Below are 8,544 nucleotides of genomic sequence, written 5' to 3'. Positions count from 1 at the left end.
TGAAGCTGCTTATTCTTTATTTGGAAATAGAAGCAAAGCTCTGAAAAGCCAGGTCATGATCGTGGTCAGTGCCAGTGGTTTACTCACAATGTAAAAGTTTCGAGGCTGTGCTTTTAGGTTTTCCCAGAAGGCCTTAGTGATGCCGTCTAAGAACATGTGTGTTCCAAGACCCGAGGCTTGTATCTGCCCAGGGATTCTGTAATTAACGGGTGCTCTGACCACAGACATTCTAGTACCCATGACATGGACCTATAGCTTGTAACGGAATTTTCAGCTTGCTGGCAGCTTCCTGGAGGCAGCAATTTCTTTGGCAGGAAACCATCTCTTCTGTCACCTTGGCCATCAGGGCCTGCTTCAGGCCTTGAGTCAATATCCATAGCAATGGACACTTCCCCTGTAGTCATCCCCACTGGAGAGGCAAAGGAAGAAGGGGGCATTTCTTAGGATCCATCGGTGCCCCACCCTGTCCACCTATGGCGTGGAGGTGCCAGCTTTCTGTCCTCTGGTGCCTTGGTGGTGGGCCTTAGGTCTGGATGCCTATACGACACCCTGGGCACCGGAAGTCAGCCTCCCTGGCAGCCTGGATGCTGTAGCCAACACAGGCCACATGGAACCAGAGGTCACAACCATCACACTGAACCCAGGCAACTGTTTCTTCTTCCGGTAGGTAGCAACAAGGGGCTGCACAGGGCTCCCCACTCCCATCTGCAGGGGGAGCCCTGGGAGAGCTCACTGGGTGCTTCCGAGGTCGTCCACGCCTATTTCTGAAGAAAGTGACACAAAAACCAAGTCACTGGAAACTTGCAGAAGAAGCCTAGAACTTGCCCTAGATAATCCTAGAGTGAGCCTAGATAGATTTAATAGACTAATGGGGGACCAGAATAGTAGAGCTGACCCAGGTCTTGCCAATCCAGTGTCTGTTCCAGCTCTGTCCATTTCCCATTCTCATCCCTGTTTCCATCCCTGTTCCTATCCCCAGAGCAGATGGTCACCTCCCAGCCTGGGGCTCTAAAAAGAGATCAAAAAGGAGTTAAAAATTGAGAAAGATCTCTCCACTTACCCACCAGGTGTCTGTGGGGTTGTCTCTACACGGAGTTTCTTCCTGGGCTCCATAAAGACTGGTGGGGGGCCCTCAGGAGTCTCTCCCTCATCATCCAGCTCTGCCAACACTCGGTGAGCGGATTTCCTCCGATTTCTTGGGGGTGGGGCAGAAGGAGTGGTCCCCACCTCCCTAGGAGGAGTGGGAACAGGCAGGCTCTGTGGCTCACCCCCACTCCGGGAGAAGGTCAGGGGCAGAGGTCTGAGCTTGCTGAGACTACCAATGGAATTGAGGATCAGTGTGGCTTTTGGGGCAGGGGAAAGGGTGCTGAGGGGGCGCTGTGGGGCCCCCTGGGGGGGCAGCATAGGCCAGAAGCCAGCCTTGGTTCCCTCTTCACTAGACCGCGGGATGGTAATGGCTGCGAAGTCTTGAGGTTTGACTCGGACTTGCTGAAACATGAAGTAGAACTCCGAAGGGCTGGTTCCTGGGGGCCCTTCAGGACCAAAAGTCACAAGGTCCCCATCACTCAACTCCAGCCTGTGACCCCTTGGGAGTCGGACATTATTGACCAGAGTCCCTGTTGATGGCAGGGCACCAGACAGATACAGAGAATGACAAAAACAAACGACAAGAGTCAGGAGTGGAGAAATCTGGCCGCCTCTGATTTTCTAGGGAACATGAGAACAGGACACCTGTCATCAAATTCTCACATTTGAAATCCCTCAGCAGGTGATACCAGATATTAAGCTCTTTGTGAATTGGGAACAAGTTTCTTTTTTATGCCCTCCCAACAGGGCACATGGAAAAAATGGACTCCTTTCCTCAGGAGGTCCCTTTCTCCGACATCCAATGCAAAAAGTTAGTGGGTACCCTAGACTAACTGGGTTGAGATCTTGGCTCCACCCTTACCAGTTTTGTTACCTGGACAAGTTAACCTCCCTGTGCCTCATTTTCCTAGTCTGTAAAATGGGAATGGTATTAGTGCTCTCCTACATTTGATGCACTTAAAAACAGTGCCTGGCTCCTAGAGTAAGCACTAAACGAATGTTGGCTACTATAGTTATCTCCACAACACTCCCCAGACAGATTTTACAAAGCCTTACATTTTACCTATGAGGAAACAGACCCAGAAAGGTGAAGGGCCCAGGCCTTTCTCAGGCTGGCTGCAAATGCCTGCAAGTCAGGGAGTAAGACATACCCAGATCATTAAGATACAATCCAAGGTGCGCCTCAAGTCAGTTAAGCGTCTCCCTTGGGTTTAGATCAGGATCTCCAGAATTCCAGGATCTGTCCTGTGTCCAGGCTTCCTGCTCAGCAGGGAGTCTGCTTCTCCCACTCCCTTTGCCCCTCCCCTGCTCCTCTTTTGCTCACTCTTACTCAAAAATCTTTAAAAAGCCATAATCCAACACATAACTGCTTTCAGATAACAAGGTGCCTCAGCAAATTTTGGAAACTGAGTCATCTGAGCTTGGCCCCCAGTGGCTCCAGAACATCCCCACTGTGATGCTTCCCTAATGACCCAGTCCCCGGATCTACCTCCCAACTCGTGTTCAGATGGTTCCGGCTAGGCAGGGATCATCAGGGACCAGCCCCACAGAGAGCTTCTGACACTGCACACCTTTAGTGGGAAGATGCAGGTCTGGACTAAAAACGGTCCAACCCAATAGGGAGTTTGGGAGGCAGGCAAGGTCCCTGCGGAGCCCCTTAATTCATTCCAGCCTAAGAACTGCAACTGCCCAGGCACAAGACCGCCCTACTCACTGCTCACCTTGGCTGCTGTGGTCCTCCAGGCTGACCCTCCAGTCATCACCCCGGCGCTCAGCGTGCAGCTCTGCATGGACTCCAGAGATGAGGCCAGGCTCCTGCTGGGGCTGCAGGGCCACATCACACAGGTCGGCCCTACAGCCCAAGCGGTAGGTGCAGCCAGCCCCACTAGGGTGGAAGGTGTAGAGATCACCACCCCTGCCTCCCCCTATGCGCAGCAGCTGGAAGCAGGGCAGCATGGGCGGTGCCCCCACTGCACCACCTCTTCCACTTTAGGAGTCCATCACCTTTCTGACACCTGAGCCATGCATGCTCGCCTGAGTTCACTTTCCTTCTGATGGAGATTTGAGCTGTGCTTTGTGCAATTTCAACTTCAAGCACAGGCTTGAGTTTTCACCAGGGGTCAGTGGCAAAGCTCAGATGAGAACCCAGGCCTAAGTAGTCCAAATTCAGAGTGCAAGGAACTTAAGGCATGCGATGCCAACAAAACTGTCAAGCAGCTTTGCAAAGGAAAAATTCAGGATAGGTCCCAGCGCAGTGCAAAAACAGACACGTCCTATGGCATGTGAGTTGAACCAGATCCTCAGGCCGCGAAGTATTCAGGGAGATTCGATCTGTGCGAGGCAACAATATATTAGGGAGCTTCCGGGGAAATGCAAACTGTAGATGTGTGTATAGGGTTTCCTGCTTCTGTACAATATTAACTTGTCACCTCAGTATAATTTGGAGAAAGCTTCCTGTCAGACTCGCTTACCCAAATAGTGTACCCCTCCTGCTCGCTCGCGCCTCGCCCTTCGGGCCAATCCTTCCTAACTATCGTTAACCCCAGTGGGAAGGGAATCCAGTGTCATCCCCGAAAAGGCAGTGGAAATAGTCCCTACGTTCTCCGACAAAGCAGATCTAAACCTGATTTCCCAGCTTCTCCGGGTGGGATATAAACAGGGAAAGAGCGCCCCGAGATCCTGCACAGCAAACCCAGCCTTTTTCTCCCCTGCCCAGCCCCGTTTCCGATCTACCGCGGTGCGGTCTCCAAGTAGTCTCCTCTCCAGGCAGTGTCAGCGTGTGCGGTGGCCGCGGGACCCCTCCGGCTCTGGCCGGAGCTGGAGCTACCGTGGCTGTGTTTGACAGCGAGGAAGCCGGGGTCCAGAGGGGCGCGGTCTCCGCGCGCGGGCAGAGCCCGCCCCGCCTTCGGAATTCCCGGGTCCGAGGTGCGCGCAAAGCGAACCCGACCCGTGCCATTCCTGATTGGCCAGGTCATTTATGCCCCCTCCGCCCCATTGGGCGACGCTCGGGGAGTGTCCCCGACCTCCGGCCTTCCGCTTTCTCTGATTAGTTCACAGGTTTTCCCGGGTTCCCGGAGTTGGGAGGAGCCGCCAGGGCGGGGAGACGTCCCCCAACGTCGTAATTGGGCCGGGCTTTAGACACGACTGCGCCTGCGTGCATCTTTTTCCCCCCTTCCCTGGATGGAACCGGGTTTTAGAGCGGCCCGCCAAGCAGCCCGCTTTGCGCAGGCGCGGTCAAGGGCGGAAGCCGCGCCCAAGGAGCGAGGTGTAGGGGTTATAGCTTAAGCGCAGAGGGCGTTCTCGCGCTGGGTAAGGGGCATTCGGGAAGAGTCGGTTGGGGGCGGGAAGGGGCTGAGAGGGGGTACGGGGGTGGGTTCAGGGGTCCATAGGGGGAGAGGGGTATAGGGACCAGGTAAAGGAACAGATGAGGTGGCCCTAACAGCCTTAGAGCCCAGGGTCCAACAGGTTGAAGACTCGGGTTTCTGGGGGAGAGGTGGTGGGGTGGAAAGAAATGAGAGCCTGCTAGAGTGCAGGGAAGCTCGAGCAGGCTATTGGGAAATGAGGGGGGAGTGAGGGACCAGAATAATTCCTTCAGGAAAAAAGCAGACGAGGCCGAACCCAGATAGGGGGAGGAAACACGTGAATTCTGGTGGGAGGATAGGGAGACCTTGAAGAGACCTCTCGTGCTCTGGGACTCTGGAGAGTGGAGGGGAGGCGACAGGAATGTCAGCTGAGGGCACAGTAGAGAGAAACTGAGGAAAGTTGCTGGAAGGATTTGGATGAGATGTAAGGAAGCTGGCTTTTGTGCCAAGAGGTCTAGGCTCCCTGGATTCCTGGGGTACCTGGGAAGATGTCTTGACTTTCATGTGGCCATATTCATCTGGGGCCAGGCCTTGGGCCAGTGCTTTAATAGGGAAGGACCCAGGAGTCATGGCTTGGTGGTGTCTGGATGGGCTTCCAGAAGGCCTTGCTGAGCCACGGAGAGAACTCTGGAGATTGGGCTCACAGCCCCTGCACTGCACACCTCCATTCTCACCTACAACAAGGAACAGCAGAGACTATAGAAACTTAAGGAGGAGGGTAAAGGCTCTGCCTGGAATTCTAAAAGTATGAGTAAAACCTAAGAGCTCCCTCTCAGCCTGTCTCAAGTTAATTCCCTCCATCTCATGGTTCTTGCCATAGTTCTGTCAGGAACCGGGTTGGGTAAACAAGTGATCTTCGGGTATTTCCTGCTTCTCTTGGGAAGTTACTAAAGGATTATGACTTTATTATTGTAGGAGCTTTCTAAGGTGTCCTGAAAATTGAACCGGGGTGTCCTTGTTTCTCCTACTGCCCAGGGAAGCATAGATGGCTGGACACAGAATCTAGAGACTTCAGATAATGTGGAGATGTTTCGACCTTCAGGTCAGTGGAACCAGGCAAGGGGACTGGTGATTGTCTCTCTTTAGGAAACTGACCATCTTTGTCCTTGTGATTCCTCAGGTTCCACTGGGCTGATTCCCCCATCCCATTTCCAAGCTCGTCCCCTTCCAACTGTACCAAGAATGGCTCCCACCTGGGTTTCAGACATTCCCCTGGTCCAACCCCCAACCCATCAAGATATCTCAGAGAGGCGGCCAGACAACAAGAGACCTCCAGTGATCATGTGGGAACAGGATGTTTCTGGCAATGGGAAGGAGCCAGGGCGGAGAGGCAGGTAGGGATTCATTGTTGCTCTTTTCTTGGGCGTGCTTGCCAGTGACCTTTCTTCCCTGAAATAGATTCCTTATCCTGTTTCAGCCTTTAGTTCTCTAATATGTGCATTTTTACCTAAGCAGTTACTGAAAGTTATAATGTACAAGTAATAAGGCAGTGTGCTAGATGCTAGGAATGGGGGTAACAAAAATGAATGAGATGCTGATATCAATGAATTAGATAGAAATCCTAAGGGAAGAGGTAGATTGACCAACAGTTGACAGTAATAAGCATAATATAAGGCAAGATAAAGAAGTGCAAACTAGGAGTACAGTCTGTACTGTGGTAGGGTTGGATTCATTCTGATGGAGTGCTTGCCATTAGAGCTGGCCATGCTATTTGTTGATGTTTTGTCTGTAAAGTTCTGATTCTTACTCTTGATGTTTCATTGTGTGTCTTCCCCCAATGTACCAGAATGTCATTCTGCCATTTTGCTCTGGATTGGGATTGCACATGGGTCTACCTTGGACCCTGTCCAAGAGGAAGGAGCATGATGAAAAAAAGGGGAGCCCTGGAGTGGGTGTCAGGAGACAGAGACTCTGATGCTAGTTTGGCTACCAACTAGGGTCCTTTGGCCAGTCAACTAATATCTCTAGGCTGTAAATCTCCACCATTTTAAAAGAAAAATCTTGTGGTTCTGGGCCTCAGTGAGGGAGTTATGTCAAGAGCCATGTTATCATAAGCTGCTTTAAACTTTACAAAACACCAGTAGACTATGTAATTTATTGATGTGCTGTTGACTCCTCATACAGGATATATAACACTCAATAAATGCTTTTAACTAGCGCCTGGTCTCACTGTATTGATACTAGAAGCCATGACCTCTCTTCCTCTGAAACTTCGTCTAACTTTTCCTTGCCCTTAAATCAGAATTCAAAGTCTCTGGCTGTCTTCCAATCCTTCCATTTCAGAATGTGTGGCCTAATGATGTGCACATTTGGTGTTTAACACATCTTCCTGTGTATAGCTCAGCAGAGATCGTGTTCCATGATCTCAGCTAGCCTTTAAGTCCTGTGAGCCCAGACAGTGAACCTAATATGCTTAGTAGGGCCATGATAAAAAACAATGGTGATGCAAAGGTGGAGATCCCCATAGACCAACTTCATTCCCACCATCTCCACACATAATAGCAGAGGGATCCTCTTCTCCTTCCCGTGTCCCTTTGTGCCTTCTGCCACCCTCCCAGCACCAGAGATAGGTCTCACGTGTGCTAACCTGTCTTTGAAGGTCTGTGGAGCTAGAGGGGTCACATGCCCTGAGCCAGCAGGCTGAGCTGATCTCTCGGCAGCTGCAAGAGCTGCGGCGGCTTGAGGAGGAGGTCCGAGTCCTGCGGGAGACCTCGCTGCAGCAGAAGATGAGACTGGAGGCCCAGGCCATGGAGCTGGAGGCTCTGGCACGGGCAGAGAAGGCCGGTCGAGCTGAGGCCGAGGGCCTGCGTGCTGCATTGGCCGGGGCTGAGGTTGTCCGAAAGAACCTGGAAGAGGGGAGCCAGCGGGAACTGGAGGAGGTTAAGAGGCTGCACCAGGAACAGGTGAATGTGGTGCGGGAGAAGGGTTTAGCTTCACAGTGGATGAACTGGGCAGAAGCTTCCCAGCAAAGAGTGGGTTCCACAGAAGAGGTCCCATGAGCAGAGGAGTGATGAGAAGTTTGGTGAAGGTGAGAGATCAGAGGACCTGGAAAGATGAATTTGGGTGTTTTGGTCTTTATTCAGGTTGTACTTTTCTCCCAGGACTCACTTGAAGCCCTCCTTCCACTTCCAGTAGGAAGTATTTTGTCTTCCTACCTAACTCTGGGTACTCACTTCATGTGAGAGCATTGTGGGGGTGGTGAGGAAGGTGGGAGAGGGTGGACTGGGAAGGGAGCTGACTCATTCAGGAAGCATTTATCAGTGCTTACTCTTTGCCATCTTTGAGATAGGAACCAGGACCTTGAGGTGGGCAAATCAGCCTGAGTCCTGGTGGTTGAAGCTGACAGCCTAGTGGGGGACATGCACATTCAGCACCTAATTTAATCCTAATTAATTAATTGCAGTTGGGAGAAATGCCATGCAGGAGAAGGACAGGGAGCTCTAATGTGCACAGTGCGACGTAGGAACACCACCCTAGTCAATTGACATGTTAGGAAATGAAACCATAAAGATACCAAAAGAAATCATTGGTGAATTTTCCTTTTTCTTTTTAAAGATTTTATTTTATTTATTATTATTGTCGTTGTTTTAAACGATTTTATTTATTTATTTATTTTTAAAGATTTTATTTATTTATTTGACAGAGATCACAAGTAGGCAGAGAGGCAGGCATAGAGAGAGGGGAAGCAGCCTCCCTGCTGAGTAGAGAGCCCGATGTGGGGCTCAATCCCAGGACCCTGAGATCATGACCTGAGCCAAAGGTGGATGCTTAACCCGCTGAGCCACCCAGGTGCCCCTAAAGATTTTATTTATTTATTTGACAGAGACACAGAAAGGGAACTCAAGCAGGGGGAGTGGGAGAGGGGAAAGCAGGCTTCCCGCGGAGCAGGAAGCCCAGTGCGGGGCTCGATCCCAGGACCCTGGGATCATGACCTGAGCCGAAGGCAGATGCTTAACAACTGAACCACCCAGGCGCCCCAGTATTTTATTTTATTTTATTTTATTTTTTTTAAAGATTTTATTTATTTGACAGAGAGAGATCACAGCTAGACAGAGAGGCAGGCAGAGAGAGAGAGAGAGGGAAGCAGGCTCCCTGC

At 51.3% G+C, this 8,544-nt stretch overlaps 2 protein-coding genes across 4 annotated transcripts in view; one reads left to right on the top strand and one right to left on the bottom strand.

The window, feature by feature from the left end:
• Positions 1-3,873, bottom strand: LOC111152288 (transcription factor 19). Its single transcript, XM_022510762.1, has 4 exons — positions 3,820-3,873; positions 2,808-3,417; positions 1,061-1,616; positions 1-764 (listed from the first exon to the last, which is right to left on the bottom strand). Exons 2-4 carry the CDS (start codon positions 3,040-3,042, stop codon positions 524-526), a joined length of 1,032 nt encoding a protein of 343 aa, XP_022366470.1. The 5' UTR covers positions 3,043-3,417; positions 3,820-3,873; the 3' UTR covers positions 1-523.
• Positions 3,874-4,950: 1,077 nt separating this feature from the next.
• The window catches only part of LOC111152331 (coiled-coil alpha-helical rod protein 1), a 15,297-nt gene continuing 11,703 nt past the window's right edge, over positions 4,951-8,544 (top strand). Inside the window, exons 1-4 of one of the 3 annotated variants that reach the window (XM_022510826.1) lie at positions 4,951-5,166; positions 5,424-5,490; positions 5,569-5,782; positions 7,048-7,351. In XM_022510826.1, coding sequence (XP_022366534.1) covers positions 4,951-5,166; positions 5,424-5,490; positions 5,569-5,782; positions 7,048-7,351 — 801 coding nt within the window. Of the gene's footprint in view, positions 5,167-5,423; positions 5,492-5,568; positions 5,783-7,047; positions 7,352-8,544 lie in introns of those variants that run through there. The other 2 variants (XM_022510827.1, XM_022510828.1) reach the window with 2 other exon arrangements.

Source organism: Enhydra lutris, unplaced genomic scaffold (genome assembly GCF_002288905.1).
Source record: "Enhydra lutris kenyoni isolate GAN:26980312 unplaced genomic scaffold, ASM228890v2 scaffoldscaffold28, whole genome shotgun sequence".
NCBI classification, from domain to species: Eukaryota; Metazoa; Chordata; class Mammalia; order Carnivora; family Mustelidae; genus Enhydra; species Enhydra lutris.
This window is presented reverse-complemented; position numbering and strand designations above follow the sequence as displayed.